This window comes from Lissotriton helveticus, chromosome 2_2 (genome assembly GCF_964261635.1).
Source record: "Lissotriton helveticus chromosome 2_2, aLisHel1.1, whole genome shotgun sequence".
Classification (NCBI taxonomy): domain Eukaryota; kingdom Metazoa; phylum Chordata; class Amphibia; order Caudata; family Salamandridae; genus Lissotriton; species Lissotriton helveticus.
In genome coordinates, this window is record NC_136060.1 from 301,017,594 (window position 1) to 301,038,446 (window position 20,853).

Genomic DNA, 20,853 nt, shown 5'->3' on the forward strand with positions numbered 1-20,853 from the left:
GGCTCGAACCAGACAAAAGAAAGTAGCCACTGCTCCAGGTTCTGCTGCTCAAACAAGGAAAAGGAAAGCTTGTAATGCCCCGAGAGCAAGTGCCCAGGCTGCGAAATTAGCTAAAAATAGGAGTACTGGTCCTGTAAGGGGAGGGTCTGAGGTAGTTACCACTGCACTAGTACATAGTCGGGAGGCTACATCAGTCATGGACGAACCACAACATGGGCAGCATCACCAATTTCCGATTCAGCTTAATGAAGCTTTTATAAACCAATTTAAGGATATACTCAAAGCCCATTTGAACCCGCTTGTTGGTAGACTAAACCTAATAGATCAAAGGTTAGCCAAAATTGAAGAACAGCTAGCCAAAACAGCTGTTAATTCAATAGGGTGTGGTCCCAGTGAAGTACCAGGGCTTAATACAGGCAGGAAATCCAGAGAACCCCCAAGCTCAAATACTGGCCCGTGAAGTTCCCCTAAATTCTAATCCTCCTTTGGTGTCTGCTATTAACCGCCCTGCCCCAGTGTTAACAACTCCTAACTTATTAGGGAGCCTACATCCGGCCAATCCTGGGTCGCTAGAGAACAGGCTGGACACGCACTCCCAAATTAAGGACAAACCTAGAAATGATCACAGTGTAGCTTTAAATTCTTAGTGTTACACTAGAACACCAACCATTCGAAATGATGTATCCCCTGAATGCAGCCCTTATGTAGTAGTCTTAGCAGGGGTACCTCCGTTGAAGAATAGTAATGAAGAGTCACATATTTCACTAAAGAACAAAGTCACTGACTGGCTTAATAAAAGTAGACCACTACCGCCACACGTAAAAAGTGAAATTTTGCTTATCCGAAGGGTATCATGGGTGGGCAACAGAGCCAAGGACATATTGGGTGACAACGTCCTGATCAATGTCAGGGACACACGGATGGTGTCCCACGTATGTCAGTGGACTCAGCCCATACTCGTGCCAGCTATCCAGTCTCCCTGCTTCCAGCTATCCAGTCTCTCTGCTTGTCGTATTTTTATCCCTTGGTTCCATCGCGCACTAGGATTAGCAGAGAGCTAGATTGGAACCTGGTAGGTTTTTCATCAGCGGTAGGTTTTAATCAGGGAAGGCCCAGAGAATCTCTGGTACCCCTGGGCGTTCAGCTTCACAATAGATTGCAGTAGGAAGAAAAACACATGTTGAAACAGGGGATAAGAGTGGTGCAAGATTTGAGGCGGTCACATTGAACTCAGTCGCTGCAAATAGCTCCCCACCGCTCAGGGAGTCTGTAGCTGACCCCACTGGGGACGGCAATCTAATGCCCCCCCCCCCCTTCTAGGTAAAGTAGGTTCACCAGAGGAGGCTATAGTGGAGCTACCCACGAGAAGAGATATGGGAACTAAGGCAGAGGCAATCAAATTTTTATCCTGGAATCTGGCAGGACTGTCCAATAAACTGACCTGTCCAGAATGGGGATCTTTTGTGGATGAAAATGATGTGTGCCTCTTCCAAGAGACCTGGGCCCGTACTGAGCAATTTAGGGTGGGCTTTGCCTCTTTCCATGTCCCGGCAGTTTGGGGAGGGAGAGGACGTCCGTTAGGAGGACTCACAATCTGGGTTGGATCCCATTTGGGCTGCCATGCCAAGGCACTAAACACCTTTTCAAAAGACATCCAATGTGTGGTCCTTGTTTGGCCCAATGCCTTCAAACTAGCATTGATCAATGTATACTCTCGCCCTGTTGGTATAGCCAGAGTCCAGTACCATCAAGGACCTCTCCTCTTTTATTCCAACAATCCAGAGTGAAACCCATATATTGGTGGGGGGCGATTTGAATTGCCACTTTGAGCCCCTAGAGGGCCTTAATGAAGGTGCCTTAATGGCAGAGGATGACCATTGGTCAATTCCTATGACCCAGGCCCCGGACCTAGGGCATGGTCCCCACTAGCCATACAGATCATGGCACTATTACCCACTCCCTACGTGCTTGTAATGGCCGTACTCCCTCGGACATTCCAGCTAAATGTACATTTAACAAACCGGGACAAACGTCCCATCTCGACTACATTTTGCTGGAAACTAGGCTTTGGCCAAAGGTAATAGATTTCACTGGGATGACAAGTTCGGACCGTGATCACAATGCATCTAATGTTAGAATTGGGCCTGCCTAAGACCGACAGGAGTGGAGCTCTGCCCAATGGGGATATTGCCAATGATCTTACCCTGTCCAATAACAGGCGTAGAATTAGATGGTCCAAACTTATGGAACACCCAGAACAATTAGAAAAACTGAATACCTTGGCAATTCCCTTTTTGACAGGGGTTGCAGTGCTAGTTAACCAATCATCCCCTTCTGATTTTCTACCACAGATGGAGGTCCTCCACGGGGGCCTAGTATCTAACCTGGCAGAGGTATTGAATTCTATGGTGTCAAAGAAGGGAACCAGTGTCCTGCGCTGCTCCTGGTACAGCCCGGCGTGTAGGGAAACCAAATCAGAGCTATTATTGGCCCGTAAAGACAACAACAGAACCGCAATAAAAGACAGGAGGGCCTACTATAAATGGCTAATCAAGTGTGCGAAGGAAGAGTGGGACCATGAAAAGTGGTCTAGTTTATCCTCTGCACTAAATACCAAGGATTTCCAGAAATTCTGGTCCATAATTAACACTGGCTCGGTTGAACCGAAAACAGCTCTAGAACCTAATATAGCTGCAGAAGTATGGGAAGCCCATTTTCGGGCTCTGTATTCCAGCGAGGTCCCTCCTGACGATTCTGCTAATCTACTTACCCATACCTCACCTACCACCCAGTCAGAGGAGAGTGAGGTTACGGTGGCTGAAGTGTGCACCGCTATCAACAAACTCGCCAGAAGTAAAGCACCTGGCCTGGACAAACTTCCAGGCGACCTCTTTAAGCATGAGCCCAAAATTTGGGGTCCATATCTCCAGATTCTTTTCAATGCAATCCTGAGTGGTATGGCTGTCCCCAGTACTTGGCTGGGAGCAGAGATAGTCCTTATTTTCAAGAAGGGCTCACCTCTACACCCATAAGTCTTATTGATGTCCCTCAGAAGATCTTCGCAAGACTTATCTTGGACCGGATACAGGACTGGATGGAGGAGTTTGCAATACTTAGCCCCTATCAGGCAGGGTTTAGGAAGAATACCTCCACCGTGGATCAAATTTTCCGAATAGTGCTTCTGCATTGAAAAACGGTGCGAATAGAGGGTGGCAGCCTCTATATGGTATTTGTTGACCTTCGCTCTGCCTTTGACCTTGTACCAAGGGGGAAACTTTGGAGTGTCCTTCTTGAGCTGAGCATCCCCATTCATCTCCTTTCTGTCCTGATGAGGCTACATGAGGCCAACTTTGCTCAAGTTAGATGCGGGAAGAGCGGTGTATTGTCATCTAGATTCCCCGTTGACCGGGGAGTAAGGCAGGGCTGCGTGCTTGCACCGACCCTGTTTTGCCTCTATGTCAACGGGGTCATCGCGCATCTAAATGGAGTCCAGAACAATGATGCGCCTAAGCTAGCCGGCAGCAGGGTACCGGCGATAATGTTCGCCGATGATACCCTCTTGCTTTCTAAATCCCCAATGGGTATCCAGCGAACATTGGATGGTTTTGCAGAATTCTGTACTGTTCGGGGACTAGAGATCAACTTACTCAAAACAAAATTTATGATCTTCAATCCGCCTAGAACTGCAAGACCTAATCCAACTCTAGGCACCACGAGACTTGAAAGGGTAAGCATTTTTTGATTACCTGGGGGTCACCATCAATGAGAGCTTGTTGTGAGGCCCCCAGCAAACCAAATCACAACAATTGTGGAGTGGTGTGGCTCACTGGTTAGAGGCAGCAGACCCGAGAGCAGAAGTCGGCCCGGGACCAGGGTTCAATTCCCGACGCGGCAGGTTCGTGGACCAGGGTCAGCGGACTCGACAATTCTCGCCTCGGTGCCTACTCTAACCTGGGGTCCCACTCGGCAACTCTGGGCATTAGCTTGCCTAATCTCCACAACGGCCCCATCAACGCCGGGGATGCCTGGCTCCCCCTTGGGGATTCCCAGTAGGGACCATCCCACAGGGAAAGCCAGGACGGGTTCCCCAGAGGTATACAGCGCCGGGACGCCCCTTTGCTGGGGCAGCTGTGCGCTTTACAAGTATACAACATTTAACATTTAACTAAAACTTATCCAACTCTCGGGTGGAATTCTCAGACTTTTCAACACGTCCACAATTAAACCAGTTGGTCCACCGTTGGAGGTTTAAAAATCACAAGCTAGGGGTGCCATCATGTATGGGGGCGAACTATGGGGAAATTGCAATAGTACCAAAATCACCCAGGGTCGAGAATAATTTCTTAAGACATCTGTTAGCCCTTCCTTCCAGCACCCCGCTCCTCCCCTAAGGCTTGATATGGGGATCAGGCCAATTGACGAGGAGCTAGCCTTAAAGCCACTCAGGTATTGGCACCGGCTCTGGGTAACACCGGAGCTGATCAACTATAGACAGGAGCTCAAAGAAATACTCACTTGCACGAGCACACGGAAAATCCCCTGGCTCACCTTCATTAAGAAGGAATTCACAAGGCTGGGACTCCTTGTCTTATGGGCTGACCCTGAGCGGGGCTATAAAGAGACTTCGCATACTATGCTTACGAAGGCATTTCGTGCTGAGAACCTTAACGTGGCACTGTGCAATCCCAGAATTGGCTCTATAAGTGCTTCCTTTATCATAGTTAAAGACTCATACCATTTTGAACAACTCTTAGATGACATTTATCCAGTTTTAGCCAGAAAATTGTATGTACAATGGAGGCACGGAGTACTACCTTTACGAGTTTTTACTAGTAATTGGTCAACTCCTGCCCGAAAAATTGTCCTGCTTGTGAAAGTGATATTGAATCTGAGTTGCATGTTTTCTTTTTCTGTCCTGCATATTTTAATCCCAGGAAGTACTGGCTTGTTCCTTTGTGTAAAAATCTTGGCTTCCGGCAATGTGCCCCGGCACTCAGAGTACTAAAAACTGACAACTGGGCCCATTGTATTACCTGTTTCGCAATTTCTGGCAGCCATGTGGCGCATGCGTGCAATTTTAATCACTTAGGTATATGTCTAGCACGTACATTAAGTGACTTAGTCTGTTTTTCCTAGTGTTTTAATAGAAACCTATTTATTGATTTAACTTTTAATGAAGATTCGAACGTTACTTGCTTTGATGAATTGTCGCCTATCTGGATCACTGTCATATGTTTTTATTGTGCTTTTATGGTACTTTACCGAAATAAAGATTTTATGATGATACTCACAAGTGTATGACAATTGTTTTTCCAGACACTAGAGGAGAGTGTAAAGCAGACCATGCCAATCGATAACAGAGGTGCAAAACCACAGTCATTTACAGGAATGACAAAATAATTCAGGTTGAGGTGCACTTTAATTCAAAGAGAATTTACCACGATTTATGTGCAGTGTTTCTGCTGCACCCTACAGTAGGTTTACTTGGCACAACATTGACACTGCTTGGTGGAACAGCACCATCCAAGCTGCAATACCCTCAAACTATGAGGACTACATTACAATCTAAGAAGGAAGAAAAATGTCTGAAAATTCTTAATATCGACAGATATTGTTTTTTGTACGCCTGTAAAGGCAAGTGGCTTAGGACTAGATTTTGAGGTTAACAAATCAAGCTAAACAAACCTTCCTCTAAGAATGTGCTTGCTTCCTTTTTGAAAGGATTCTGGGAAGAAAATAATTGGTAAAAAGCCAGAACTTTTGTTTTAAAATCGAACAAAATATTTTCTCTCTATCACAGTAGCTTTGCCGTGCCAGGTTTTTACTCAATACAATATGAAAATTACTTATTAACTGCAACAGGTTGGCCCGCTACGGGGATTTACTTGAATGATTCATTGAATACAACCACAAAGCATGCAGGACATATTGAAAACGCTTACCATATTGACCCACCAAACAAACTCCTTCAAACAAACTTTTACACTGTGGTGTATTCCAGTTCATAATATGATTTTAAGACGCTGGGATGCTGCTATAAAACTAAGTGGCAAATGCTTTTTATTGCTTTTAATGAACGCAAATAAAAGGCATTCCGGGCAGGTTCCCATACCAATTTTTATGGAGCCCTATAAATGGCCTGCATGGTCAATCTGTAGACATGCAAGGTGTCCCCTTTTTAATAAATCACCTTTACCAGTGTATCTTAGGTAATCTTTCCATGTAGGCACAAGATACACCATGCTCTTACCACTGCCCGCACTGAACCACAGTGTGTGATACTCTGCCAATGTTTTTTTGCCGGTTGCCTACAGTCCCCGATATGCCCAACTTGGTAACACTTGGATGAAGGCCAACTCTTTGTACCAAGTACAAAGCAATACAACAGTTTCAATGCTTTTAAGGTTTTAATGTTGATAAACAGTACTAGACTAACCAGTATTTTAATGGTAGGGGAATGGGGCCGAAAAAAGCCTGCAGGGGCTCATATGGCATTACTGAAAGTTACAAAAATCTGGACTATTGGGGACAAGTGCCTGGTTTAGGGGAGTTTGAGGGCGAACCATTCTTTGCCTTTAAGACCTGAAGTTACCACGCTCTATTTCCTTGGAAATCCAGAGGACCACTATTTTACGCCAGCTGTGGAAAGAGGACTCTCCCCTTTGGCTTCTAGTAACACAACGTTGCAAAGGAATACTTGGCAATATACAAAAAAAGCATATATAATCCTTTAGCAATATAGGAAAAAAACATATGAAGTCCAGCGATGTGTGGAATACAGTGCTTTTGGGGACATCGGGTGGTTGAAATGAAACTTTATGCCTGGTGATCAATACAAAAAACGGCCTACAAACCTGCAAAAATTCACTCCAGATATTTTCATATTTCCTTCTCCTTTATTCATGGGTGCTTTTGAATTAACGTGCAGCAGAATAGATCTTCACACAGCTGAATTTAGGTTAAAAAAAACCCAGTCCAGGCAGGCCCAATGAGGTGCAAAGAGCTTAATACAACCACCAGATTAAAAAACAAAGGGCCATAGAAAGTAGAGCACCAGGGAGAGGAGTCTGATGGGCAGACTTGGAGTCAACTAGGTGAAGGGAGCAAGCAGTAGGAGTGAAAGGAGCTCAAGGGACAGGCTTCAAAATGTATGAATGATGCATTGGGAGCAAAGTACAAAAAAGGACTACTAAGTGGGATACTTCAGGCAAAGTAGACATTAAAACATCTTGCCCCTGTGAAAAATGTGGATGTCTCGGGTGTCGGGCAATGTAAATTCCCACACCCCTGGAAACTGCTCAGAGTTGATACAGTGAGGGGGGAAAACAATGTTCTACAATAGCAACTGGTGAAAATCAAGCACAAGTAAACAAATAGGTTCACAAAAGCTCTTTGTAAATGAAACTTCTGGGTAGTAAAATCTGATCAATCTACAATCAAAACTTCATGTAGGTTGCAAGACAGACCACACAAATAAAAAGGAGAATGTCAATAACTTAATAGTTTATTAGTCAGTCAACAATATTACAAATATTTAAAAATTACTTAATATAAATAGTTGGCAGCAAACTATTCCATTACAGAGTTAAATTACCAGTACAACAGACAGACTGGAGATTTAGACACCTGGAAGTTAACAGTAAAACAAATTAAATAGTTAACCAAAAAGTGTAAGCTGTGGGCGATCACCTAGTGTCCATAAAAGCATGGGTACTCTGTATTTACTTTTTCATTTAGAAAAAAATAAAAAACTACTTTAACACCCTATAAGGAATATAAAATTAAAATCAACATAAGTTGCATATCAAAGAACCATGTATAATTACAATCCAAACACTCTGTAAACCACTTGTGCGATTCTATACAGAAACTCTGAAGTAGAAACTAGTTGCTTTATTACAAAGATTTTAGCTCCAAAAATAATTCAACATGAAATAAACTTTAGCAATTAGCATCATAAAATTATATATTTCCACATAAAAATACAAAATAATATTAATGACAATATGAAAAATTATTTCAAATATTTTACTATTAAAATCAAAAACAAAAATAAAAAACAAACACAAAATAGAAATATGCATGAAAAAGTCTCTCCTTTTGTTAGCAAAACACTATCCAAAATAACTACAATCATTTACATCAGTACAAAGATTTCTGGATTTAAAAAATATTTGCAATGACAAAAGGGGTAATCTTTTCTGACAGTAAAAAAATGACACTGTGGATAAAATCTGCAAAATATGCAATGAAAAAAATAAATTTGCATTAAAAAGGTTTTACACTGTTATTTTTTTATACAAACATTAGAAACAGTATTGCACATCACAACACAGAATCGAGGTTAGTCAGCCTTCCAAAATGTGTTATATTCAAGTTTTCTAGCATCTTTGAGGAGAGGCTTTATGCAGCCAGATGCAAAAGGGATTAAATATCAAGTGTTTTCCATACACAAATATATAAATGCTAAATGTTTTCTTCTTAACAAATAAATGCGGATCTTTTAAAGTTTTTTCTCCCTCCACTGTCATACTTTCGGGCAGCAATATGCACATCAGGGAACAGAAGTGAAGCATTAAATTACAAAAATACAATTGAAATCAAGTAGCAATCTCCTACAAAAATAGTAAAATAAATATGATTTGTAAATTAAAAAAATCCAATACAGTGTTCAACAATTAGAACATAAGAACTTGGTACAAACACATACGGAATACAGGGTTACTATAACAGTTGTCTTCAGTTGCTCTTGACAAATGAAATGACAAGAAAAGTTTAACTTTTACCCATGCCAAACAATATCCTTATGTGCTATGTTTCTTCTTCCTTTTTAATGTTCTTTTTTTTAAAGGGGATGTGAATTTCAACACTTCCATTTAATTGTACTTTCAAATTCTTAGTTTAAATTCAATGTACTTCAACACCTATAGTTTTTAATTTTTAAAATATTGAACAGAAAAATATTTAATTAAAAAATTACTTTGAGTTAAATATTTAAATTATTAACACTTTCTTCCTAAGTCCAAAAATTGAGGTATAGCAAAGGAGATGTCATCAGTCAAAAAAAGTGTGCCTTTAAAATAGCTGACGGTTGAAAGAATCACGGATACAAAAATAGTGCATAACAAATGTCAAAATGGATTAAAGGATTGGCAGGGTTAAGATTAGAAAACAACGCTCCAGCAAATGTGGAGGATTATGTTAATTAACAAGGAGACAGGCTTGACAAATAAATTAGAAAATAGCTATTCTTAAAACAGCATAAACGTTAAACATTAAAACCTTTAACCACAACCACATTAAAAACAGCAGTCAGACATGAACCACATTGTACAGTACAAAAAAGCACACTGTTGACAACCAATAGAAGATCAACACTTTGCTTACAAGAAGGATTGTCACAAAGGACTGTGAAAAGTGGTAACCTTGTACTTGTATTTGTTTAGACTCCTACTTCTGCACTGTGTGCTATGGTTGCAGAACAAATCCATTTAATAACTTAACTTTGGGGGCTAGTTGCATAAAACCTATACTGAGCAGATTAAACACCTCACTGCTTATGGTAGGTCTTCAGTGTTCATGAAGACATTAAGCAAAAAATAGCAAGCAAGGTCATTACTTCATAAAAGAAATACAAAATTACTATTTAGGATGTTCAAGTAACAATTTTCATGTAACAGTGACAACAGTTTGACAGAAGGCAACAATGTGCACGGGACAGACATGCAAACATCTTCCTAGCCAATTTTCACTGTTAAATGTATATTTTGTTGGATATGCAACTAGCCATCTGTATTAATATACACTGTCTCCATTTTGACTTTTTTTGTTTTCTATAAAGCATTTTGCAATCTTATGCAAGCAAATTGTAATGTATTAAATAGTTTCACGTTTGGTGACTGGTTAGCAGTGTGCTGGCCATCTTTGGTTTGTAGAGGAAATCTTAACCATGACATTTAAAGGGTTTATATTTACTTCCTTCTGCTTCACTTCAAGCTCTTTTTTCAACTGTGTATCTATACTACGTCACTCAACATGAATTATAACTGCACACCACAAAAATTGCACAGGGATTACAATAGTACATCCAGTCTGCATTAATCGAATTCCACTACCGACCAGGTCACACAATGGCTGCACTTACTAATCTAAAACGAATTTGCATATTGTACACATGTAGGACAGCTTTTTAACTTGAGTCACAATAATGCATGCATGTATGCGGTTCGTAACAAATTGTAATTTGCTCATGCTACCTACTTTTATATAGCTTTGTTGAGCATTTGCAATAACTTACCCTCTGGTTAGTTAATATTTATAGTGCATGCATATGGTATAGGTAAGTAAACATGCAAGTTTCTTCACATTCTAAAACTATGGCAGTTTATGCCATATTGTGCTGCCTGCATTTTAACTACAATGCAGGGTCTTAAACGTTTTCAATCCCGTATTAATAGGTGGCATCAAACACCTATATAGCAGCAAAGCTAATACAGCTTGTGATTAAAAATGTTTAAAAATAGCTAATAAATCAGATTATCTTGAGGTATTCTATCTTGCAAGTCAAAATGGAGAGCAAAAATCAACCCTATTTTTTTGTTTATGTATACACTGAATATAGCAACAATAAAAATAAGTTTTGTAGCAGACATTCCATCTCTATTATTTTGCTACCTTTGGTAAATAATTGGGGCAGATCTTGAATTAAAAACCCATGTTTAGAAATAAGTGCACGCTTCACCCACTAAATATAGCAGCAGACTGTGCCCCCTATGCAAAACATTCTCATATCTAATTTTAACATTACATATAAAAATAACTTGGAAAAAATACAAAAGAAAATTTTATTTTAACATGAAAATATCACAAAAATTAGAAAGCCTGAGATGTGGGGTTTTGGTGAAAAACAAGAGGCTTGTAGTGTTTTGGCTGCTGATAAAGATGCATGTATTGATAGCTGGGGTGAAAAGCAGAAGAATGCACTTATTTCTTCTGCATGTCAGTATCTTCAAACAATAAGCCACATGCACCACTCTTTCCTTTCGTAGCTGCTGGGGCATTATAATCAGTTCCAACGGAAATGAATTTGTCGAGGCCGGTCAGCACCTTCCTTTACCAATGGCTTATGGAATTCCCGTCCAGCACGTGAATGGATATTTGCCCAGCAAAACTCACAGTAATACTGCAGGCAAGTAACATTGGCACAGAAGAAAGGAGCAAATTTTCCACCGCACCGTGTCCCCTGGCATTCATCACACATCTGATCATCCAGCACATATGGCTTCACCTCCACCTATTAGAAAAGAAAAAGATGCAACATTTACCATGACTGTGATGTCATTATTTCATCATTTAACACTACTTAAGAATAATATGGTGGGTTTCCATTGTTCTTAGCTTAAGGCTGAGAGTCAACAATCCATTATCTCACAAAACATAATTATTCTTATTCCGCTAGCTTGTACCCCTTTCAGTCATATTCATGGACTAGCATGCTCTTTTAGTGTCTGTCCGAGAGAGGCACCAGACATGATCTACAGATTCAGAAAGGGCCCTTATATTTGGACAGTGACAATTTATTTTACCAACTAGGTTGCAGGGGATTACATCAGAAGATGTAACTCCAAATTTAGATGAAAAATATCCCTTTGGTAAGAAACAGCATTGTCTTGTCCTTCTGGAAAATGGCTGAATTTCTAGAGAGGACTGCATTAAAAAAATCAGTCACATTGTAGGTTGTCTAACTGGCAGACGTATGTGCAAGATCTCTAAGTAACAAATCATAATCACATTTTGCAGGCAAACCGTATTGGGGACAGGGAGTGTCTGTAATTTACCAAACACAACATGGAGCATTTGTATGTTGAGTAAACTAAGAAACAAAGTATTTATGTGGTGTACCAAGAAATACATGGTTAATTTTTGTAAAGCCCAATTCCAGCCACTTAATCTTGTAGTGCTTCGAATTGGTCTGCTGAAACAGTCACAAATCCTACAGATTCCAGGCAAGCACAATTACTCCGGAAACAAGGGACTATGGTACACTTATGTGGAGCACTGACTGAGCTGAACTCCTTTCTGAACATGACACGTTGATACTGAAGCACACGCCAGATCACAGTCCACATAGATTTATCATGTCCCTCGGATACCTTTTTACTAATACAATGGCCGACCAGTTGGTGGTATGCGGTGATCAGCACGCTTTGTACTTCACAGAAACTACTTAATTCCTGCTCTCATCAGAATTAGGAAAGCTACCTTTGGTTTCGGGACAATTTTCAGCCTGCTAGAACAGGGACACATTCAAGCAAAACTTTTCATATTCCCAAGGAGGAGGAATTGTTCCAGTTTTCTGGTGCCACCCATCTCCTTTTTTACAGATACTATTAAGCTTGGAAAAAGTCACAAAGAAACAAAAAAAGGGCCAGCTGCCCATGCAACATATGAATTGTGAGTCAAACACGATGTGTGGGACTGTCAAAGCGCAACCCATGTAATGTCAACCAAGACTTGAGGGATGGTGTATGCTTTTTCAGTAAACACCTTCCATCCTGAAACTTACTTTGAAAGACTAATCAACGTGACTATTTGCCCTTTGTTGGTAGGAAGGTCTAAGGGGACAATGTAAGCACCATATTGATTTGTACAAATAATTTCAAATGTGTGTTTTGTTACCCTAACTGTACCGCTGAGGATGTCCGATCTTGTAAATCACTGATGCCAGCAACTTTGACACCTAGTCCTTTCTGAATATTGCAGTATTTACCAATACTACTACCTTTTTCTATAGAGCTTAAATAAGGTAACAGCTTCGATATATAAAGCGACACAGTTTGAGAAACAAGAAACCATATGATATTCTACTCTCCTCACATAGGAAGTAAAAGACATTTAATTTTGCTTCAAGTACAGAAAAAAAATCACTTCTGCAGTATCTGTGTAGTGCATGAAGCTATCTAGCTAAAGAGAACTAAGGAAGGTTGTGATTAGAAGATAGTCATTGACAGCATTATGCGAAGTCTTTTGTACCACATCGTCACACCAATGAGTTATCACAGCTTATGCTGCTGTGTTGTACGGTGAAATCAGTCAAATTGTTATGTGCTTAGTCAGGTCTGCAGGCATCTTCAAAATTCAAGCCTACCTAATTATATGTTGAGAAAAGCGGTTAAAAAAAAAAAAAAAGTGTAGACTATACCCTATGCATGCAATCATCCAAACTAGACTGAACGGAACTAGAGATTAAGTAAGAAGAAGAATTAATGATGCTTAGATTTTATAATGATCAATCAACACATTATCATGAAAAAGCAAAAGACTAATAAGCAGGGCTTAAAACTGGGAGACAATGAAGGGAAGACAATGTAGAGTAGATGTGTCCATATTTTCTATTGTTGGAATTAGGACAGCAACATTTTACACTCTCGTAATGGATTTTCCTGGGCAATCTGGGGAGGTCAAAGTGTTTCTATAGTGAAAGAGGAAGAAAGCTAAGGACTGTTGGAATGCACCTGGCCAAGTAAAAAAATATTGGGTGTTCACTGAGCAGTTTAAGATGGAAAAAACGAGCTTAGATTTGAACCTCCATAAATGGGCGAGTCTATAAAAAAAGCTAGGATTTCAAGTTACCAGCAAATTTAAGGCAGTAGCCTAAGCAATTGTATTTATATAGCACTTACTACCCCCGATGAGGCATTGATTAAATTTGCGAAGAGTAGCACGCTACTCCAGAACCAGAGATTAGATTTAAATAGTTAGCAGATTACTAATATGTGCTTCCTTTTTTCCCTTGTGGATTAGTTGCGATAGGTTTGTTAAGTTCATGCATTTGCGGGCTCATGAATTCCGTAATGTTTTGAGTAGGAACAGAATGATCGCATTTCTAAATAACAGATTTCAGAAATCTGTAAAGCTGCCATAAGGAGATCAACACACCTTTACCAGACATTATTTAGATTCAGATTTGTGTGCTGATGCACAAGTAGGCCAAGCCTCATTAAGGAATCATTTTGCATAATGAATATAAATGTCTGCATTTTGTTCTTGTTGACGGCAAAGTTTTGTGGTGGGATAAGCTTGCTCTTTTCAGTTATAACCATCGATGAAGATCCTTTGGAAGAGAAGGAAAGCTTTCTTGTTTGTAATCATAGTTGTATTCCATGGTAATCCTCAAACTCATAAGCAACTAGGCCTGGGCAGTAAATTCCGTTCCGCTCGCGGAATTTGGGTAATTTCGCATTCCACGGAGAACATGAAATTGCCCAAAATTCTGCGTTCAGCAACTTCTTGAAATTTTTGGCTTGTTCGCGTTCTCAAAATGCGTTTTCGCAGGAGATTTTCATCCGAGCACGCAAACAGCGATTGCGAACAGGAAAAAAGCATTGCAAACAAGCAATTCCGCGTGTTCCCGGAATTTCTGCGTGTTCGCAGAGATTTTTTACCGTTTCGCAGAGATTTGAGTAACGCAATTACGCAAATTCTGCCCACCCCTATAAGCAACCAACCCACCTCCCTGGACAGGGACAAAGAACAGCATTTTCTATTTTATGCTTGCATTCCTTACCACTGTAAAAATGTGTGTGTGTATATTATTTTCTCCAGGATCTTGCATGTGGGCACTTCAATTTAGTGCCTACGACTATCGATGAGGATCCCCTGGAAGAGATCATGGATGTCATGAATGCTCCTCTAGGCATTTTGTGAGCCCACAAAGTGCTAACTTGAGGCCAAACAGTAGTATTTTAAATTGGTATTGGGGGGCCATCTATGCTAAACTGTACTTACATACCTTTGATGCTGTGAATGAGTAAGTAGCTGAAAGTACGCGCCCTTTCATTTGGTAGACACCCAGAAGTCTTTGCGTCTTACAGGCGGTCTCCACGCAAAACTGTGCTGTATCTATGTTTATTAATATCGTCAATGTGTGCAGGTCCACAATATTTTTTCAGAATTAAAAAAAAACACTGAATAGAAGGCTGGATGTCGTTGGATTTTGTGAACTATTATATGTTGATAATCGTGGCTGGTAAAGCAACTACATATAAGTAATGCTCCTTCCTTATAGGTTTTGAAAGCAATTGAATACTAAACAATAGGATGGGATTTAATGCCGGACTGGATAGCAAGCCCAACAATCGCCCGACTGGTACGGGGAATAAGGACAGCAAGCTGCCTAGGGAGTCAAGTCACCTGGGCAAGATACTGTCCTCGTACTGGATGATGCACTTTTGCCACAGTGCTGGTCGTAGGCTCCTGTTCGTCTTCCATGTTGGGATGAGTACTGAATAGAAGCCCCGTTGAAATTAACATTTTCTAGACAATACCCATGTACTTATTTAATTTTTAAAGCAAGAATATGGACATTTGTAATATGAAATGTTCAGTTTGAGCGCTGATTTACATTAACATGCTGTTTGACATCTCGCTCTGGGGCTCCACCGGATGGCCTGGCAAACTGTGACCCAGATGTTGTTTTAACAGGTGTTGCCTATCAAAAACTTGTCTAGCACTCTGTACTGGACCGGACCGCCAACCAGAAGTGTATTACTTCAGAGCCAAAAGCGCCCATTAGCTGGGCAAAAAAACAAACAATTCTTCCTGCAAAGACATCACGCTATGAGACTCCACCAGGTTTGCTGTTCCACACTATCTTCATAGAACTTTTTCAAGAAGGTCTTGCAGTGTATCTTGACATGATAGTTACATTTGCAATAGCAATAAATGTTGCTACAAGTACTGCAATTCTTTTCCCCACTGTGTCTATAGTCTTTCCTCTGCAACGTGGAGGGACGACACAGCGTTTGCTGGGTTATGGGGATGTCTGAGTTGCAGCAGATAGAGCCGGTTTTACTTTGATTCAGAAGACATGCTGTTGCTGATTCGAAAGCCCTGTATTTATGGCCTGAATGGGTTACGGAGGTAAATAACCTGTTGCTGGATTCTGCATATCTGAAAGCCTGGTCAATCAAGGTGCTGAAGGGATAGGTTGTTGTCCACAAAGGATTTGTTAACCTTAGTACTACTAGAATCTGCCCTACTAATTTATTGCGGTGTCCAATCACTTTTTGACTCTCAACTAGAAAAAGGATCCATTCAGATTCATAAACCAAACTATATTTCTGGTTCACAGAGATGTGGGGAGAAATTTAATAAATTCCGAGAGAATACCGATGGCGGGGAGATAGCAAAGCAAATATTACTTGTAATCCTCGTTCTCCATCGTAAGCATGTTCACTGAAGTCAAAGCTAAAATATTCCTGCGTGCTGCTGGGATCTTGGAAAACTTCCTATCCACTAAAAACACGTATGCCATTTCTCAAACACATGCATAACCTCCCTAGCCTTAACACGCTATTCCACCCTACCTCCCAGTATTGCAGGATGAAACCAGACATGCTGCTTTGGATAGCATATGTGCAAAGGAAAAAGGTAGCCAGATAGGCTGAGTGACTATGGAAGAAAAAACGAGCACTGACCCTTTAAGAAACCAGCACCTTTCACCTCCCACCTCAGTGACAACCACCTCCTTGACACTACTCAATACAGATTCAGGCCCACCACAGAGAGCGCCCTCATCGCCACCACTGAGGACATCTGAATAATTATGGAGAGAGGTGGCACTGCAGACTTTAGCCTAGGGGAGCTTTCTGCAGCCTTCAAAACCATCCGCCTTCACATCCATCTACTGCATGAAGCTGGCATCCACGATCCCGCGCTTCGCTCGATTTGTTCTTATCTGACACGCAGTCAGTCAGCCTGCCCCCCTTCACTTTGGACATCTGCAACTTAATCAGCTGAGTTCCACAAGGATCCACACTCAGTCCCACTCTGTTCAATGCAGATATGGCAAGCATCATCTGAGCCCATGAAATCAACACCATATGATGACATCCAGTTTATACTCTCACTCCCCAACAAGACACCAAACATCTGGACCAATTTCTTTTCCTGCATGAACGAAGTCGCCAGAGGGATGAAAACCAACCACATCAAGCTCAAACCAGACGAGACTAAAGTAGTAATCTTTTGCAAAGTCACCTCGCTCTGGGACTCCACCAGATGGCCTTCTGAACTGTGACCCACATCCCTCCCAGCTACCCACACAAGGAACCTCTGAATAGTAAACAATAGCCAGCTCACCATAACTGACCAGCTGAACGCAGACTCCTCCCATGCAATCAAGCTATAGGAATGGCTAAGGTGGCAACTATTTATCATTTTTAATATATATTCTAAAAATAAACTACTACTGTGTGCTCAACTCTGAATTACGCAAATAGCATCACTTGCCACAGACTGTCATAGGTACCAGTGTTGACAAAAAAGGACCGGTGCCGAGCACCAGAAACCACCGGCTCAAACTGAGCACTGAGGGCACCAGCAAAGTTAACTAGTTCCCAAACAGGTCTACCATACAGCCTGTAAGAGCTACTGAAGTACCTCTACTAAACATGGTTGCCTCATCCATCACTTTTTTGTATATTTCAGTGTGTCACCCTAAAGTGGGATGGGTACACACTGTGCCACTGGAACCAAGCTATAGCTGGCTGATGATTGGTAAAAATATTGGTCCTGGGTTGCTGATGTTCAGGTTCAGGGAAAACCTGGACTGGCAGTTTGGGCTGGACTGTTACGCTGGAGCAGGGTCTAGACTGATTTCTATATGGCTAGGTCCAAACTGATTGGGCATGGTGTGCAAAATTTCGATCGACTGGGATGTGGTGCAGAGTAATTATCAATGACTGAGATTATTTCAAGCATTTCCTCCATCACTTTTTGTATATTTCAACAAATCTTCTGTCCAGCAGCATCAATCTTTCTACTATCCTGGTCAGAGGACTAGGACCTCTTAGAAGTTGAAGCATACTTCTTTAACATTTTACAGACTACAGTTTGAAATCTAGATGCATTTCTTTGTCACCTGCTGCCACCAAATAATACAGTTTCTTCTGTGAACTCCGCTAAGCTACAAACTAAATGCAAAAGAAATCTAGGAGCAGATTTCAATAGGAGTCATGGAGGTATGCATTTGAACGATTAAGGTTTCATGAGGAAGGAGAGGCTGCAAAGGAACCTGAAGTGAGAGCTCATAGAAGGCCTTGCAGGCAAATGTGTCACTGCTACAAAAGAAAGGATAACCTAGATGGAGGATATGAAGCTATTCATGGTGCTAATTAACTTATGTTGAATGCCTCAATATCTAACATTTCGACAGAGTGCACCGAGTTGATGATCACAAGGCAGACTTGGGCATTTAAGGTCTCAAAGCTCACAAAGGTTGAGCAATTGCTAGAGGAAGGCTTCATCAGCAGTGGCTTATGCCATGTATATGCTGGTATACAGGCGCACCAAGCAAAGTGTAAAAACTGCATCCAATGGGATACAAGGATAAGTTACTTACCTGTTATCCTATAAAAAAAAATATATATATAATCTGCTTGGTTGCAGCGCGCTTCCATTACTCACCTGACTGCCACTGATGAAAGGAAATGAAGTCCTGAAACGCGTCTGGCAATTTTAAAGACTTGATGCCTGTGTACAGATGCAGTGTTTGCTGGCTAGAGGTCGACTATTAAAAACCATTGAAGTTTAAGAATTTTCCTGTGGCCTCCCTCGCTTTGTGCTACCTGAACTGTGTGTGTGTGTGTGTGTGTGTGTGTGTGTGTATGTATATGTATATATATATATATATATATATATATATATATATATATATATATATATATATATATATATATATATATATATATATATATATATATATATTCACTGAAAAAACCATAGGTTATAGACCATATATAGTTAGGAATTAGCATTTAGAAAACCTTATTTTACTCACACAAAACCATTGAAATTCCATATATAGTTAGTTGCACTAACTATATATCGCGCACCCGCAATCCACTGCTGATGATGTCACATATTACATCATTCATGACATGGTCAGTGACATCACTGATGACATCACTGATGACATCTCAAATGACATCACTGATGACATCACTGATGACGTCTCATTTGGCATCATTCTTGTGCTAATACGATAAACTTCTTCAGACTCTAATATAACCTTAGATACACTCAGTGTATACAGACACTCACACACTGCCACTCATCCATGGAGTTACTCACACACCCAGTCAGTCATGCAAAGAAACAATCTCACCTCCATTTCTTCAACTATACAGTTATACACACCTTACTTATTGAAACATATACTAACACATATTTACTCTCTTATACAATCCCTGATACAAGTTCACAATGATCGATACAACCACTCACTCAGTGGCTCTCATGCACAGTTATTTATATATGCCAACTCTCACATGTACTGTGTTTGACATATGTACTTACTATGACATGTAGCATTGAGATATCCATTCACTCATCAATACACTCATGCACACAGTCAACTGCCCATGTAGCTGTTTCCACATGCACTCTTGAACTCATACACCTAGTGAATAAACTGCTCACACATCTATGCACAGAGTCACACACCTTCCAGCCACCCCCACACAAACTCAATCTCCCATAGAAATACTTGGGCAACCAATTAATAACACATATAGCCTCTCGTATAGCTAATGATCAACACATGCAGCAGTTTACATCACAACAGACATAATGATGCACAAATTAAGACAGTTTAGTCACTAACCCGTGCATTCAGTAAGACGCATTTAATCACTCACTCATACAGTCAATCACGCACCTACTAAAACCTTCATTCAGACACTTATACATCCACTCATTCTTCAATATATAAAACATATTTAAACTTTACAGAAACACATAATCACTGGATGTTGTCATCAGTGATGTCATCAGTGATGTCACTGACCATGTCATGAATGATGTAATATGTGACATCATCAGCAGTGGATTGCGGGTGCGCGATATATAGTTAGTGCAACTAACTATATATGGAATTTCAATGGTTTTGTGTGAGTAAAATAAGGTTTTCTAAATGCTAATTCCTAACTATATATGGTCTATAACCTATGGTTTTTTCAGTGAATTTTCAAGGTTTTGTAAATGCTAATTCCTAACTATATATGGTCTATAACCTATGGTTTTTTCTGTGAATTTCATTGTTTTTTTAACAGCTAATATCTGTAGCTGTAAAATGTATTCTTCTTTAAATCCAAAAATATATTTTATATGTTTATGAATAATTTTTTTTTTAAATATTTTTTTTTCTTCGTTCCCGCTTCGCGAATCGGGAAGCTTCCCGTTAGCTGACCTTGATGCCGCGAAATAGACCGCGAGCCGGTAAACGTTTCTTTACCGCAAGTGCCGCGTTAGAAAACAACATCGTGACGCCTCCCGTCCGCATGACGTTCCACGTTGTCGCGTGATACGTCATATGACGTGCTACGTTAGCGAACTGGTACGCGAAGCGAGTGCCAAAGCGCAGGTTTCTGGAAGCAAACCGGGAGGCCCTGCAAAGCGCTTAACGTAAACACAGCAAGTCATGTGACTTGGTAATAACACTTTTCATTGGTTCATTTCACTTTTGGTTTCCTAATGATGTAAGACTAGGTCATATAATCTAAAATGAACACTTTTGATTGGTTGAGAACTCTTGTTTTTCCCAAATGATGAAAATCCCTCCTTCTTTCCTCACTCTGACTTTCATCATTGTGAGAGAAAGACCCTTTGTGATCACTGAGCAATGGCTTCTTTAGTAGCTTCAGCTGGTGCTTCCCCACCACCTCCACCACATCCAAGGAAGAGTGGACCACCTGCTCAAGTTGTAATTCAACAAGAAGAAGAAGAAGAGGAACAGGAGGACGAGCACGAAGAGAGGCAGTTTTTGCCTGAGCAGCCCAAGACGTCTCACCG

The 20,853-nt window shown here is 40.7% G+C and overlaps 1 protein-coding gene across 8 annotated transcripts in view; it reads right to left on the reverse strand.

Annotated features, from left to right (window-relative positions):
• Window positions 1-7,486: 7,486 nt before the first annotated feature.
• The window catches only part of CPEB2 (cytoplasmic polyadenylation element binding protein 2), a 211,270-nt gene continuing 197,903 nt past the window's right edge, over window positions 7,487-20,853 (reverse strand). For all 8 annotated transcript variants that reach the window (XM_078678458.1, XM_078678461.1, XM_078678453.1 and 5 more), the window contains one exon: window positions 7,487-11,293. In XM_078678458.1, the coding sequence (XP_078534584.1) occupies window positions 11,066-11,293 (228 nt within the window). In that variant the 3' untranslated portion in view covers window positions 7,487-11,065. The remainder of the gene's footprint in view (window positions 11,294-20,853) is intronic.